Source organism: Schistocerca serialis, chromosome 6 (genome assembly GCF_023864345.2).
Source record: "Schistocerca serialis cubense isolate TAMUIC-IGC-003099 chromosome 6, iqSchSeri2.2, whole genome shotgun sequence".
NCBI classification, from domain to species: Eukaryota; Metazoa; Arthropoda; class Insecta; order Orthoptera; family Acrididae; genus Schistocerca; species Schistocerca serialis.
This window is the reverse complement of record NC_064643.1, coordinates 312,050,557-312,067,712: the sequence shown is the minus strand read 5'-3', so window position 1 is coordinate 312,067,712 and position 17,156 is coordinate 312,050,557. Positions and strand designations below refer to the sequence as shown.

At 39.2% G+C, this 17,156-nt stretch overlaps 1 protein-coding gene across 1 annotated transcript in view; it reads right to left on the bottom strand.

Annotated features, from left to right (window-relative positions):
• Positions 1 to 17,156, bottom strand: part of LOC126484112 (uncharacterized) — a 273,492-nt gene that overhangs the window by 41,837 nt on the left and 214,499 nt on the right. The window contains exon 13 of the mRNA XM_050107490.1: positions 5,403 to 5,619. Within this exon, the coding sequence (XP_049963447.1) occupies positions 5,403 to 5,619 (217 nt within the window). The remainder of the gene's footprint in view (positions 1 to 5,402; positions 5,620 to 17,156) is intronic.

Below are 17,156 nucleotides of genomic sequence, written 5' to 3'. Positions count from 1 at the left end.
GTACCAGGATGGCCCCCCTCGTACGCCAACCTATTCCTGGGTCGCTTAGAGGAAGCCTTCTTGGTTACCCAAGTCTGCCAACCCAAAGTTTGGTACAGATTTATTGATGACATCTTCATGATCTGGACTCACAGTGAAGAAGAACTCCAGAATTTCCTCTCCAACCTCAACTCCTTTGGTTCCATCAGATTCACCTGGTCCTACTCCAAATCCCATGCCACTTTCCTTGACGTTGACCTCCACCTGTCCAATGGCCAACTTCACACGTCCGTCCACATCAAACCCACCAACAAGCAACAGTACCTCCATTATGACAGCTGCCACCCATTCCACATCAAACGGTCCCTTCCCTACAGCCTAGGTCTTCGTGGCAAACGAATCTGCTACAGTCCGGAATCCCTGAATCATTACACCAACAACCTGACAACAGCTTTCGCATCCCGCAACTACCCTCCCGACCTGGTACAGAAGCAAATAACCAGAGCCATTTCCTCATCCCCTCAAACCCAGAATCCCCCACAGAAGAACCACAAAAGTGCCCCACTTGTGACAGGATACTTTCCCGGACTGGACCAGACTCTGAATGTGGCTCTCCAGCAGGGATACGACTTCCTCAAATCCTGCCCTGAAATGAGATCCATCCTTCATGAAATCCTCCCCACTCCGCCAAGAGTGTCTTTCCGCCGTCCACCTAACCTTCGTAACCTGTTAGTTCATCCCTATGAAATCCCCAAACCACCTTCCCTACCCTCTGGCTCCTATCCTTGTAACCGCCCCCGATGCAAAACCTGTCCCATGCACCCTCCCACCACCACCTACTCCAGTCCTGTAACCCGGAAGGTGTACACGATCAAAGGCAGAGCCACATGTGAAAGCACCCACGTGATTTACCAACTGACCTGCCTACACTGTGATGCATTCTATGTGGGAATGACCAGCAACAAACTGTCCATTCGCATGAATGGACACAGGCAGACAGTGTTTGTTGGTAATGAGGATCACCCTGTGGCTAAACATGCCTTGGTGCACAGCCAGCACATCTTGGCACAGTGTTACACCGTCCGGGTTATCTGGATACTTCCCACCAACACCAACCTATCCGAACTCCAGAGATGGGAACTTGCCCTTCAGTATATCCTCTCTTCTCGTCATCCGCCAGGCCCCAATCTCCGCTAATTTCAAGTTGCCGCCACTCATACCTCACCTGTCTTTCAACAACTTCTTTGCCTCTACACGTCTGCCTCGACTGACATCTCTGCCCAAACTCTTTGTCTTTAAATATGTCTGCTTGTGTCTGTATGTGTGGATGGATATGTGCGTGTGTGCGAGTGTATACCTGTCCTCTTTTCCCCCTAAGGTAAGTCTTTCCGCTCCCGGGATTGGAATGACTCCTTACCCTCTCCCTTAAAACCCACTTCCTTTCGTCTTCCCCTCTCCTTCCCTCTTTCCTGATGAGGCAACACCTTTGTTGCGAAAGCTTGAATTTTGTGTGTATGTTTGTGTTTGTTTGTGTGTCTATCGACCTGCCAGCGCTTTCGTTCAGTAAGTCACCTCATCTTTGTTTTTATATATAATTTTTCCCACGTGGAATGTTTCCCTCTATTATACAGTTGTATGTTCATCTTCTCTAAGTCTGTTGTTATTACTTTTTCAAAAATCTCAGCATCATGGTCCCTTACCTCACAGAATCCCAAAAAAGAATCCTTTATTTGAAACTCCCTTACATCTGGATTGCTTAAATCTAAGTGCAAATCTCTTGCAACAACAAGAAGTTGATCTTTTCTTGATATATCATGGATTGGATCTACAATCGGTGACAGAATGACTGCTGTTTAATTTCACTGATGATTCATTCTTAAAACACAACCATTTAATAGTTTTATCACCTCATTTCAAATTTGTAGGCTTACATATTTTGTTTTAGTTTCTTCATTTGAAAGATGTGCCCTCAGAAGAGGATTAAATCTGAAGAGGAGGTATGTCACAATAAAGAAACTGCCACTCTGTTCCCCTGTTTCATATTCATGACGGCCATGGAAAGCAATCTAACATAGACATAATGTGCTTGTTACATCCAGTATTCTAGAAATTATAGTTTTCATTTAGTCATGCTCTTCATTGAAAGTGTGTTAATGCCTTTACCATGCTTCCACGTCCTTTAAATAACACACACATTTAAAAGTATAGTGCAGGTTTATGTACTTTTATTTTCTTGCTTGGACCTTGTAAACCATTAATTTATCCATTACGGCATGCATTTTCTTCACCTTTGAATAATCAGTGTGCTACACACTATATTGCATTTAAAGTAGGGCAATAGCATAGCCAAATTCATTCAATTTTCTGATCTGTTGTGGTATAATTATGAGGGTAATCCCAGAAGCAAGGTCTCCTATTTTTTTATAAGTAAATAGACCTGTTTATTTCTACAATGGTTTACATCAGTTTACAGCTTGAACATTTAGCTATTTCACCATTTCTGTTGATGCATTTTTGTAGACGCTGTGGCACTTTTTGTATGGCCATGTCATACCAGCTCGCCGCCATGCTGTTCAGAAAGTTATGAACCTCTTCTTTCACCTCGTCGTCGGAGCTGAATCGCTTTCCAGCCAAATGTTCTTTTAACCTAGGGAACAGGTGATAGTCACTGGGTGCCAAGTCAGGACTACAGGGTGTGAGGATGATTATGTTCCACTAAAACTATTGCAGGAGAGCAACGGTTTGCCGAGTGATGTGTGGGTGAGCGTTGTCATGGAGAATGTGTAAGCCCTTACTCAACATTCCTCTTCCCTGGTTCTGAATTGCCCGTCTGAGTTTTTTCAGAGTTTCACGGTACCTGTCAGTGTTAATTGTGGTCCCAGTGGGCATAAAGTCGATCAAAAATACCGATCCCAAAAAATGGTTGTCATGACTTTACCGACAGACTGCGTTTGTTCGAATTTCCGTGGCTTTTGCAAAGAAGGATGCCCCGCCACTGGCGTGATTGTTGCTTGGTCTCAGGTGTAAAGCAGTATGCCCAGGTTTCATCACCCATGACAATTGTGTCCACATAGTTGTCCTGTTCGGCTGCAAGGCAGTGAATAAATGCGCGGGAAGATCAACTCGTTGCCGCATGTGGTCCTCAGTCACCATACGTGGCACCCATCTTGCGCACACCTTCCGGTAGTTCAATGTTTTCGTTAAAATTCTGTGAGCAGTGCTTCGGGAAACCTCAGGAACCAACAGGCAGAGATCATTCAGAGTGATCCACCGATCTTCACGCATGCTTTGCTCAACCTTCAACACTGCCTCCTCAGAAATTGACGGTCTCCTGCTTCTTTGTTCGTCGTGAATTTCGATCCGACTAGCTGCAAACTCTCTACACCACTTACGAACATTTTTGACATCCATGCATGACTCATCATACACTTCCATCAATTAGCGATGGATTTCAATTGGCGTAGTGCCCTTTGCATTCAAAAACTGAATAACTCCGTGCAATTTGCACTTGGCGGTAACATCCAATGGGAGCTCCATTCTCAACGGCTGCCAAGCCAAGTCTGAGCACCTCAGCGCGGTGTGCGCATGTTTACACACAGTGCATGAAGCACTCTTCATAACAGTGTGATCAACTGCCACACAAACAGAGTTCTGTACTTACTAAAAAAAGGAGACCTTACTTTTGGGATTACCCTCATACAATAATAATCACAGCTAAACAATCTTTTGCTCTTAATGTGCCCAGGGAAAGGACCCTGAAGTTTGCATGGTCCACATTTTATAATTTTTAGTTTAGTGTCTTCATTCATTTTACCTTGCAATAATCCTGTATCAGTGCTAAAAGATGCATTTTGCTGATTATCTTGAAGTTGTGAAGAACAGTCTAGTGGTGATTAATCAGTGTGCATTGCTAATGGACTATTTTCAAATTGTACATCACCAGAATTTAGACCACATTCATTGTCACAGCTGGTATCATCTCCTCTATGAACTTTCAAACTGTCTTCCACTGGTTTCAGTTTTGTAACTTTCAAATTGTCCGATGTGTTTGCATTCACTTTTGTTACTATATATGTTCCGGGCATGTAGCTGCTCAATGGATTAATGTATCTATCTTTAATGTCTTTTAACTCAGTCTTGGCAGGATATTAATTTTCTCTTTTTGGCATCACTTAAATATAACCTACTCCTATATTTTGTAGTTTTAACTTAATGCATACCTTTACAAACAGCCTATGCAAAACAAGCAATACATTTGACATTAAAGCAAGCAGAGCTTAGATGAAGAAGAAATAAACTGCATTAGACAGGTAACTGGTGTACACAATTGTAAAGTTTGAGTCAGTTTCTATTATCAGTTTACTTGCACAGTAACACTGCGACTGTCATAGGCATACAAAAATACTTGAGGAATTGTCAGTAGGAGAGCAAATTGTTATCAACACCAATCAAAGGATATACACAATAAAAAAGATAGCACAGTCCAGAGTGCTAGCTGGTGTACCAGCCATTGCTTATGTAGAAAAATAACGCTCGTGGAATCTATACACTATGAGAAAAGGTGGCCCCTACATTCTATATCATCCTTGTTAACATTAAACCACAAAGGGCACTGAATGCTTCCTGGCACACTTCTGTTCACTTCTCCTTAATGAGGTTCCACAACTACATTGCACTTTTAATAAGTCAGTAATGTCTATGTGGAGCTCCTGTCCCCACACACTGTGGGGTCTGCAAGACCATTATTTACACCACTGACTATCAGCTTCTGTGTTTAGAAACTTCTTTATGCATTTTTCACTGTGTTTTAAAAAGCTAGTGCTATCACTTAAACATTATTGTTGTGCAATTCTGTGGTAATTTCAAAGCAACTATTTCTTTAAAAATGTCAATACGCGAAACAGAAATGTGTGTAAAAAAAAAAAAAAAACTGACCAACAAACTGAAAATCTGCTCATCGTGTGGAACAAGACAGAAACACTATGAAAGACATAAAACTCTAATTTTTTTTAGGCTTAGCCTTTTGGTAGGGGAAATGAGAGGTTACAGAAGAGAGACTTTGAAGGCTTAAGGGAACAGGAAAAGTCACCCAAGACCCAATGTCAAGGAAGGATTACTGGATTGACTGAGAGGGAGTGTTTCATGCTTTTAAATCTTAAACATTTTTACAGGCACAGTTCATTAATGGTGGCTACTGACAATGTGTTAGAGGTTGGGCAGGTGAGTGGGTGTATTTTAGTCAAATGCAAAAAAAAAAAAAAAATTTAAACTAGGTGACATAAATACTTAGCCATTAAGGGCAACCTAGAAGGTTAACTACTTGTGGTAGCATAATTATTCTGACTGGTATTAAAAATGTATTACAGTCGATTATATACTCGTAAGTTATAGTATCACACACTTTTAGAGACAGAATTTCATACTTTTATGTTTAATAAGTTCAATTATCTTCTTGAATGCAGCAACTCCATTTGAAATACAATCAACTTGTGCGTAGGAGGTTGGTATTTTCCACTCTGGTATAGAAAGATAAACACTGAAAAAGAACTTCCATTCCAGCTGCAACAGTTCATTCTCAAAAGTTGATGAATCAATCAGTTGATCCTTAATTTCCAACAATAGCTGAAATCCTTCGTCATACTGAAACAAGAAAGAGTCAAAAGATGCAAGAACTACATTAAAATTTCTCAAAGATAAATTACACTCACTATTTATTCTTGACAGCTGTAGAAACAAGTGAACATTTGAACAATGAATTATGGTAAAAATAATGGGAAACAAATACCACAACATATTAATGATTTTGATTTTAGGGCACTTGCTGGCATCAATGCACTTGCAGAACATGAACTATGCACTTACTGAGACTGAAGTTTTTTCTTTAAGTAATCTTCTTGGAACACTGTCCCAACAACACACTACAGACTTAAAAGACACTCTGACAATGACTTAATATATTAAAACAGAGAGAGAGAGAGAGAGAGAGAGAGAGAGAGAGAGAGAGAGAGGTGGGACTGGTGGGGATGAGGACCGAGAAGGAAATAGTTCATGCAGTATTTAAAATTCATCCTGAGATACCCTAAGTAGACATGTAAGTTTAGTAACTTTACTGCAAAAACTGTACAAAATTTTGTAAACTGGCATTACTGTTCACTATCATCTTCCAGCAGACATCACATCAGCCACATGCCCAAGTAAAATAAGATGCAAACTGAAACACCGGCTACAAAGTCACTGTTTCGATTCTTTTGATGAATTTGTGGAAAAATTTGTAATTTTCTAAAAAATCATAAGTTTTTTCTAAATAAGTATTGCAAGTTCTTTCCCTATCATACAGCTGCAACCTCTTATATAGCATGCTTCTTAGTAAAGTTGATATGTTGTATGTAATGTTTTTTCTGTATACTTCTGTTTGTTACTATAATCAGAAAATTGGTTTGTTACTGTAATAGTAACCTAGAAAGGACACAAGTACAAACTTATATTGGGTTGGCATTAATTACACACTGCTGTCTAGTTAGAGACAGCCACAAACTTTTTGCTTGCACCATGACAAGATGACTCATAGGCCACTAGAAATCTCATATGGACCCACACAGATCAGGTTATCTGTTTTGGCTATAAGTCAGCAGTCCTATCAGGAAAACATTCTGAGCAATGAGGCTGTATGTTTGATACTGCAGCTGTGTTCCCCAGAGACCAGAAGCACCTGTTGGAAAAATGTGTGTGCCGCTGGGAAACTGCGTGAAATAAATGGGACCACCACCAAATATCCAACAGAGACAGAGGAAGAAAACAACAGCCAATTACTGAAGTTTTTTTTCCCTTAACTGCAGTAATAAGCCATATCACTCATACAACACCCTGGGCGTAAAAGACTTTTTTGGGAAGTCATTGCTTGAGTCAATTTTTAAAAGCATCCCCAATCAACATCTTAAGTTTATTTGGTAACAAATTTTGAAAAACAGCTCCTTTGACACAGCGGCTTTTTGCTTTTAATCTTCCCGCATTTTGCCATTAATCTTCTGTTAAGCATATGGAAGTCTGTTCTGTGCCTTGTATCATGGTTGTGAATTTCCATGTTTCTATTTGTGACCTTAGTACCTTCTTTCACTTGAATAAAGTTATACAGCATATACATAGCATACAGTGTGAGAATACTGAACTTAGCGAAGAAGTTTTTGAACATGTTCTTTGTTTTACATTTGTTATGATCCCCAGTGCCCTCAAACGCATTACGAAAACCTTCTTTGTATTTGTGTTGCAAGTCCCACTGCATAGTACTATTAATACAAGGAGGAATATACTAATCCAAAATACACAGTCCTTAGGATTTCAGAATTAAGGAATGGTGATAATTTCAGAATACATATAGACTGGATGTTATTTCTGTTTTGCAGACATGGTGAACTTGCTGCTTCCAAGAAAGTATAAACCCAAACGTTTACATTTCAAACAAAATTTTGGCAGAATTCCTTCAATCACAATATTTTGCCAACTTGGGCTACACAGTTTAAAGTGAATATTATTTGTTTCTATCAGCGCAAGAGAAACCAGGTGTGTCATTTGCATAAATATAGTAATCAAATGCTTATCGTCTAGAGCACTCAGGAAATCATTTACATAACATAGAAATAGGAATAGATCTAAAATGGAGCCCTCAGAAATGCCAAAATGTATATTTCTTATTCTTGACCCTCTCATCTCAGAATTTCTCCACTATCATACATAATTTCTGCACAGTGTTGTCTACCTTTTAAATAAGTTTCAAGCTTGCATGAGTTTTCCAGTGACACCACTCATCGCAATATTTGATAAGACCATGTCATGGTGCACTCTATCAAAAGCGTTTGAGAGATCTAGGTGTACTCCTGCTGCTTGGGGCTTTTCATTTACTTTTTCACATACATAATGAAAAAATGGTACTGTCACTGACATCGTACTTTGACTTCTTCTGAAATTATGGTGGAAATGACCTAATACGTCAACACTGTTGTAATGTTCCAAGATTAATTTTAATGCTGTTTTCTCAATCAGTTTGCTGTAGTTCTTAACATGCTTTGTTTCCCCTTTTTGTGTAAGGGTTTGACTACAGTCAGTTTCATCTTGTCACAAAATACCTAGTGTATTACATTTACTAATGGATTCACATATTTACATTTCTTCAATAGATATGGTGAAATTTCATCTAATCCTGCAGATTTTTTTTCTGACGCTGTCAATAAGCTGCAGAATGTCAAGTGTGCTTACTGCAGGTAGTGTACTGAAACTCTGTTCGCCAGTGGACTGAAATGTGTATCATTTTCTGAGTATCTATAAAATGATTGTTACAAGAATTGCTACCTAGAAAGGGGTCAGAAATAACATAATTGTTCAAAGTTAATTCTAAATTATTAACTTTAGTTTCTATTGTGTTGTTTCTAATTTTATTTACAATTCACCAGCAGGACTTCGAGACATTATGTGAGATTCATTTCTATTGGCAAATTCATTCTGCTTTTAATCTCCTGAATTCTTCGTGGTACTGCAACCTGAACTGCTTGTAGATTTTTTTTTTTTATGTAACTCATAGTTGTCAGTCTGTGCAAGCTATACATGTTTTCCACTTTTTCTTTCAGATCTTTTTTCTTAACATCTAATGGCACATATTTTGATTCTAAAGTGTATTTCTGAACACTCACTTTTGTAATGGGATGGAACTATTTATGTGCCCAGTCAGAACTTCTACAAAGATGTTCCATTTATTTTTTATCCCAGTGGTAGTCATAACGGATTCCCAAGGTTTCTGGTTTTAGCTTAGCAATGTTGTTTGCAGACAGTGTTCTCTTGTGCTAGTACACTTTTCTTGGTTTGATTTTGGTATTAAATTTTAACATTAGTGTATGACCTAAATGATCTGAGAGGTTGTCTGCTGAAATGACATGGTTGTAATTTATTATAACATATCAGTTAAACTGCTGTGTGTTATCTATTCTAGTGGGTACTAGGTGAAGTAGAGATCTTTAGCCCCTTAAGATAGGATACAATCTGTAAGATGTAAGCTACGCTGGCAGTCATGTAACATGTTGATGTTCAGCTCACAAAGTATGACGAGATTTACACATCTGCAAACTGACAATTTACTCAAAACCCCATAAAACTATTTCAGGAAAGCAATGAAATTTCCACAAGAGGTTCTAAACATACCTACGACAAAGAAATGGGCTGTATGAAACATGAAAAGGAAATTGCAATTTCGAAATCTTTGTCAACACGGAACTTTCTACCTAAAGCACTTTCTCTTAGGGTGTCATAAAATTACATTTTCTTGATTAAATTGCAACACCATTTATTGTGTGTTCCACAGTGGAATGTTGATGGACTATAGTCTCCTAATTTGAAACAATGTATGTTGTCTACTGATATCTCGACTTCTGCAACAACAACAACAACAACAACATGGAGAGCCAACACTGTGATAAATGATTAAAAAACCTATTTTATTTCCTAAGACCTGTACATTACAATGCAAAAATGATAGATAACTTTCATGTGAATTTAAGTCTGGGTGAGGCAAAGGTCTATATGAGCCGCATAGACCGGTATTAACTTCTGCCTGTTCTCGCTCTGGATTGGTAATATTGGACCAAATCTGGTTGGAAAGGGGCCAGTTTCAACCAGATTTGGCCCCCTTCACTGTATTCAATGCATACTAACAGTTAGGGTGATGGCTTGTTTGTTTTCACAGCTGGTTCCATACATTATTTCATCAAAAGCTTTGTTTGTATCTGGTGCGACTCTATTCTTACCAGATCATTAGGTGTTCTCCATGAGTTGTAAAGCTAGCTTTTTCATAACAGTTGACATAAAGAAATATTACATTTTAAAACTTCAAACACAAGTGTTGTAATGTTTGGTTCTATTATTGAATTTTACTATTCACACAAGACCAGTCCGCCAGATCAAATCCCAGAAGAAGATTCATCACTATCACTGCTGATAAGAAGAAACCTTGTAAGAGTTTCATGCAAAAATTTCAAACAAACGTGAACTGTTGATAGATGTCTTTAGTGATCCAGGTAACTCTTTCCACAAAAATTAATGAAGATGAGTATTATCTGATGATGATAACAATTTTAGTTGAAAAATGGACTGTGGCCCAGATACAAATAGAGTTGAGGAAAATTCATGGGGTCTCTGTAAAAACGCTGTGGTTGTTCATTCCAAGCAGATATTGCAAATTCTGGATCTCTGAATCAAGTTTTTTCTGAAGAAATTGTGGGTAAATTGAGAGTTTGGGCAGTAACCACCTGGATGCTTTCATTCTATAGTGCATAGAGTGGCAATGCACGTATTCCCTGTAACGAATAGGAGGAGAGTTTTAGGTAACCAGTGAGTGACAAGAAAACAGCCAATGTATTTTGAAAGTAAACTGTGTAATACTTTTTGATCATTATTCTTGGTTACATTGAGACTTATCCTTTTTTTTTTTTTTTTTTTTTTTTTTGCAGGGGTTGAGATGAACACAGTAGTGACCATGGGATTGTAGTGTACCCTGAGGCTTAAGTTACGATGAAGGTGGGTGATTGGTTGAGAGTTGTCTAAAGCCAAGAAACGTGATGTGATGAGAGAAGACTCAGCTACAGTTGCTGAACATTATTTCAAGTGATTCTGACAGTGGGTAATGTACCACAACATTATTTTTATTTTAAAAACAGACATCTTGCAGACTTCTGAGATTATGATTGCTCTTTTTTTTAAATGATTTGTGCATTTTTTGTCATGATTTGGCAAAATTATTTCAACTGCTTGTACACGTATTGTCTGCCGGCTGCCTTACATCCTGTTGCTGACACACACACACACACACACACACACACACACACACACACACACACGGTGGAATGTGCTGCTAATATTGCTCTAAAAGACTTGTAAATAACAGTGCTACCTCTGTTATAGACTCACAGCAAAATGGCCAATACAATTCATAGTACCATTGTAAAAGACACTCAGGTCAGGTTTCACAGGACTTAGATGGCACACTTCTCATATGCACAGCTACATGTTGCACTGAGTGAAGTTTTTCATAAAAAGAGGTTCCAGATGAGCTAGATATTTCCAACACAGCATTGTCTTACTAACTTGTGCAAACTATGCTCTTTACTTGAAATATGTCATCATGGATCAAAGCAGAAGGGTGAATCATAACTTGCTCTGTTCAGACTTATTCAGCTTCCTCCATACAACTGTCATTTTAATGCCACTGAAGGTGTATGACTGCAAATAAAAATTATGTTTTTGCAAACAAGGAAAAATTTACTGCCCTGAAGTTGAGAATCTTCTTATGGAAGTTGTCAATCAACAGACAAGTGAGACCTCGACAAAAATTGCGAACAGCACTGCAAGTGTAATCGTAGAGGAAGCTAATAATGAAGGCCTTGTCAAAGAATGTGTCAAAAATTTATTTATACATATGAAGAGAACAGTGAAGCAGTGAAGAAAACATTATTCTACACCATATTCTGACAGCAATGTGAATGGTGTTTTCCCTTTAGTATAATAGCAAAACACTCAAGAATTTAAAATGGGAGCATGCCACTGACCTATCATCAAATTACAAGTACTTTCTTCATATTATAAGCTGTTGACATACTGATAAAATTATTCTATTGTTTCTCACAGAACTAGATAATAATGCTAATATTTGTTGTTTTGACTTAATGATCCTTCAGCTTATTAGACAGTGACAAGGGAAATCCCCCATTGCATCTCCCTCAGATTTAGTGGTAAGATGGCCCAGTAGACACTCCATCAAAAACTGAATACAGATCAAGCTTTAAAACAGGGAGGAGGTGTACTGAACTGTGAAAAAAAAAAGTAAAATAGAAACAGCTAACGGTCCAAGAACATGAAGTACAATAAAGGGCAGCTTGAATCAGCAACTGCATCATGGTTAAGTGGCAAGGGTGCTGGACTGCCATGCAGGCGAGCCGTGTTCAAGACTCCCTCTTTTCTACCATAACATTATGAACTGTCTGTCTGCTCACTGAAATGTTTGTTCTCTTTCTGTAGTTATGGCAGTTGTCATACTATACACCGGTTATAGAAAATGACTCATGTGGTAAGAATACGTTACCATCGCAAGAATTTGGTTGACTTGTCACCTTGTCATCAAACAGTGGTTGTGCGGAGTCAGCTGTCATTATAGGTCCCTATCTTACACCTCACTGTTGCAAATGCAAATAGCTGTTACACCACAATACAGACAAAAATTTTATCAAAGCGGATTGCGGATTGGGAGGGGGGGGGAGGGGGGGGGGGGGAAGTTTGGACAAGGTTTGCCCTTGCCCACATGGCAGTCAAACACTGTCACCACTTAACCATGACACCATTTCTCTCCCCGGCTACTCTATATTGCACTTCTTGTTCTTGGACCGTTCACTGCTATTTTTTTTACAGTCCAGTACACCTTCTCGCTGTTTTTGTGCTTGATCTGTGTTAAGTAGCTCTCTCCAATTTTTTAAGTTTATGTACATTAACTCTCATTAATATGGCTCTCAATTGTCTGGTCTCACTGTAACCTGGCTCACATCCTGCCTCTAGTCAGTCAAGCATAAATGATGTGCGCAACAATGTTGTTAGTTTATTACAATGTTAAGCAATGTTATACATTCAGGAGGAGAAACTATGAACAATATGTCGCTAAGTATCTGAAATGAGAAAACTGTGAGATAGATCAAATTTTAACACATGAATAAATAATCAAAACTGTGCAGAAAAGTAATGAAGAAACTGATGAAGAAGAGGACATAGGAGAAGACAGCATGATGATTTCTCATATTGCTGGTGCTGAAGTTGCAAACATTTTCCTGGAATATATTATCCAACAACCAGATAAATGCAGTATTGATGCAATGCCTGTAAAGTGGTTGCATGCCGGCGTCGTGTATCATCACTGCAAAAACTAAAAATTCGGACCGCATTTCACAGCGAATGGTACTACAGATATAAACACATGTAAGAACTAAGTTCTCTCTTAAATACAATTTTGGATTTAATAAACTGTAGTCCCTAAATGTTGAAACTAAATTTCACACACACTCAATAATCAAGCACTTCTGTTAATCAGGCACCCATATGTGCAAGGAATAGCCGATTTGCTGGAGTCAAGTGTATTACAAGTGGTAACTGTAAAGCCAAGTTAGTTACAAAGTCCACACCTACCTCAGTAGTACAAGTTTACATGCCAACTAGCTCTGCAGATGATGAAGAGATTGAAGAAATGTATGATGTGATAAAAGAAATTATTCGGATAGTTAAGGGAGACGAGAATTTAATAGTAGGAATAGGAAGAGAAGGAAAAGTAATAGGAGAATATGGACTGGGGTAAGGAATGAAAGAGGAAGCCGACTGGTAGAATTTTGCACATAGCATAACTTAATCATAGCTAACACTTGGTTTAAGAATCATGAAAGAAGGTTGAATACATGGAAGAGGTCTGGAGACACTGGAAGATTTCAGATAGATTATATAATGGCAAGACAGAGATTTAGAAACCAGGTTTTAAATTGTAAGACATTTCCAGCGGCAGATGTGGACTCTGACCACAATCTATTGGTTGTGAACTGTAGATTAAAACTGTAGAAACTGCAGAAATGTAGGCATTTAAGGAGATGGGACTTGGATAAACTGAGAGAACCAGAGGTTGTAGAGAGTTTCAGAGAGAACATTAGGGAACGAATGCCAAGAATAGGGGAAAGAAATAAAGTGGAAGAGGAATGGGTAGCTCTGAGGGGTAGTAGGAATCTTTGGATAACAGAAGAGATACTGAATTTAATTGACGAAAGGACAAAATATAAAAGTGCAGTAAATGAAGCAGGCGAAAAGGAATACAAACATCTCAAAAATGAGATCGACAGGAAGTGCAAAATGGCTAAGCAGGGATGGCTAGAGGAAAATTGTAAGGATGTAGAGGTATGTATCACTTGGGGGTAAGATAGATACTGCCTACAGGAAAATTAAAGAAACCTTTGGAGAAGAGAGAACCACCTGTATGAATATCAAGAGCGATGGAAAACTAGTCCTACGCAAAAAAGGGAAAACAGAAATGTGGAACGAGTATATAGAGGGTCTATACAAGGGCGATGCACTTGAAGGCAATATCATAGAAATGGAAGAGGACGTAGATGAAGATGAAATGGGAGATATGATACTGCATGAAGAATTTGACAGAGCACTGAAACCTGTAAGCCAAAACAAGGTCCTAGGAGTAGACAACATTACATTAGAACAACTGATAGCCTTGGGAGAGCCAGCCATGACAAAACTAAAACACCAGGTGAGCAAGATGTAGGTGACAGGTGAAATACCCTCAGACTTCAAGAAGGATATAGTAATTCCAATCCCAAAGAAAGCAGGTGTTGACAGGGGTGAGAATTACTGAACTACCAGTTTAATAAAGTCACAGCTGCAAAATACTACCACGAATTCTTTACATACAATTGGAAAAACTGGTAGAAGCCAGCGTCGGGGAAGATAGTTTGGATTACATAGGAATGTTGGAACATGTGAGCCAATACAGCCCTATGACTTATCTTAGAAGATAGATTAAGGAAAGGGAAATGTAAGTTTTTAGCATTTGTAGACTTAGAAATAGCATTTGACATTGTTGACTGGAATACTCTCTTTCAAATTCTGAGGGTGGCAGGGGTAAAATACAGGAAGCTAAAAGCTATTTACAATTTGTACAAAAACCAGATGGCAGTTGTAAGAGTCGAGGGGCACGAAAAGGAAGCAGTGCTTGGGAAGGGAGTGAGACAGGGTTGTAGCCCGTCCCCAATGTTATTCAATCTGCATATTGAGCAAGCAGTAAAGGACACAAAAGAAAAATTTGGTGTAGGGATTAAAGTCCAGGGACAAAAAATAAAAAACTTTGAGGTTTGCAGATGGAATTGTAATTCTGTCAAAGACAGCAAAGAATCTGGAAGAGCAGCTGAACAGAATGGGCAGTGTCTTGAAAGGAGGATATAAGATGAACATCAACAAAAGCAAAACGAGAATAATGGATTCTTGAGGGTATTTTTGGTCTGTCATTGCAACTACAAAAATGTGTGATTTTTCCTTTGTTAAAATCGAGCATAGATTTAAGTGTCAGGAAGTCTTTTCTGAAAGTATTTGTGTGGGAGTGTAGCCATGTATGGAAGTGAAACATGGATGATAAATGGTTTAGACAATAAGAGAATAGAAGCTTTTGAAATGTGGTGCTACAGAAAAATGCTGAAGATTAGATGGGTAGATCACCTAACTAATGAGGAGGTACTGAAGAGAATTGGAGAGAAGAAGAATTTGTGGCACAACTTGACTAAAAGAAGGGATTGGTTGGTAGGACATGTTCTGAGGCGTCAAGGGATCACCAATTTAGTGCTGGAGGGAAGGGTGGAGAGTAAAAAAAAAATGCAGAGGGAGACCAAGAGATGAATACACTGGCACAGGATAGAGTAGCATGGGGAGCTGCATAAAACCAGTCTCTGGAATGAAGACCACAATGAGGTCTTTATTTTTGCTACTAATGAACACACAAATAGTAGCGACCAGGCGAGAGATGCCATAAACAATGTCTGGCAATGTTGTGTCTGCGCACCTGAAGTATCGATACTAATCATATGTCTGATGGACTACAGTACTATATTATAGTCACAATCAACATTTGCACCGGGATAGCTGTGTGGTGTTGTTTGGGCCATCAACAAATTTCAGGTGTATTCGTTTAGCAAAAAACTGTTGTGATGAATCATCGTTCTCTGTGCTGGCTGACTAGCCTACAGCATTTGCCAATCAGTTGGCAAGATGGGCAATGAGGCTTCAGGAGTATGAGATCACAGGGGTATACAAAAGCCAATGCAGACACAAGCATGCCGACTGTTTTTCATTGATCTCCTTGACAGAACACAGAAGCATGGACGAAATTCCAGTTCACTTGTGTCTGAAAAGAGGGAGGACCGAACACCGATGAAAACCACAGAAGCCTCGAAAGAGGAGGAATTGACTACATGAGAATTGTAATCAGTAAATGGAACACTACATAAAGGGAACTATGACCCAAAAGGCCAGAAATGGCTGCTCACTATCCCAGCTCATCTATGGTCATCTGTCCTGAAGAATTTTCATGACACTCCTACATTCAGTCACCTGGGATTTGTGAACAGTCCAGAAAGAATCAGATGTAGCTGTCACTGGCCTGGCTTCTACCGATCCACTACACACTTTGTGAGCCCCTGCAAGGAATGCCAGTGACACTCCATTCCACCCATATGAAATCAGCCTCTTGGTGAAAGTCCCAAAGTAGGCAATTGGGAATGGATGGTTATTAGTCTGGAGTGACTATTTCATCCACTATTTTGTCACCAAAGCTGTGCCCACTGCCGAAGCTCCAGAAATTGCAAAGTTCCTTGTAGAAGACATCATTTTGAAGCAGGGAGCACCCTGTGAAATGATCCCCAATAGTGGAAAAGTTTTCCAGTTGAGACTAGTATCAGAGGTAATGTCATGTTGTGACAGCACCCACAGGATGAAAACCGTCTACTACCTATAGATGAACAGCATCACAGAATGCTTTAATAAGATGCTGACAGATATGCTGTCGATGTGTACTGATGTCTAGCAGAGACTCGAATACCATAATACCCATACAGACATTCACGTACACCACAGTGAAGCAAGACAATACATGCTTCACACTGTTCTTTCTGCTCCAAAGTTGTGAGGTCGAAATGACAATTGATATACTGTCCCCATTTGAACCTGATTATACTCAAGATGACTATGCGAAACACCTCATCACAAGGACAAAAGAAGCAAGACAGCTGGCTCCTGTATGGACTCTGGATGCTCAGAGAAAGTCCAAGAACACTATAACGCCAAGCACCAGCCAGTGAGATACAGCCCAGGAATCTTATTACGAATTTTTATATGTGCGGAAAGATGACTACTGGAAAAGTTACTAAAGTGCTACTTCGGGCTGTATTGTATCCTTTGTCAAGTTTCGATCTTTACATACAAAATCAAGGATTATGAGCCATCATCAAGAAGACGAAAGGAACACAGATCGGCAACGGTGTCTTTTCAATGAAACTGAAGACCCATTAGATGTTCGCAAAGCTTTAACAAGGGGGAAGGGGAGACCACCTCTGATACTC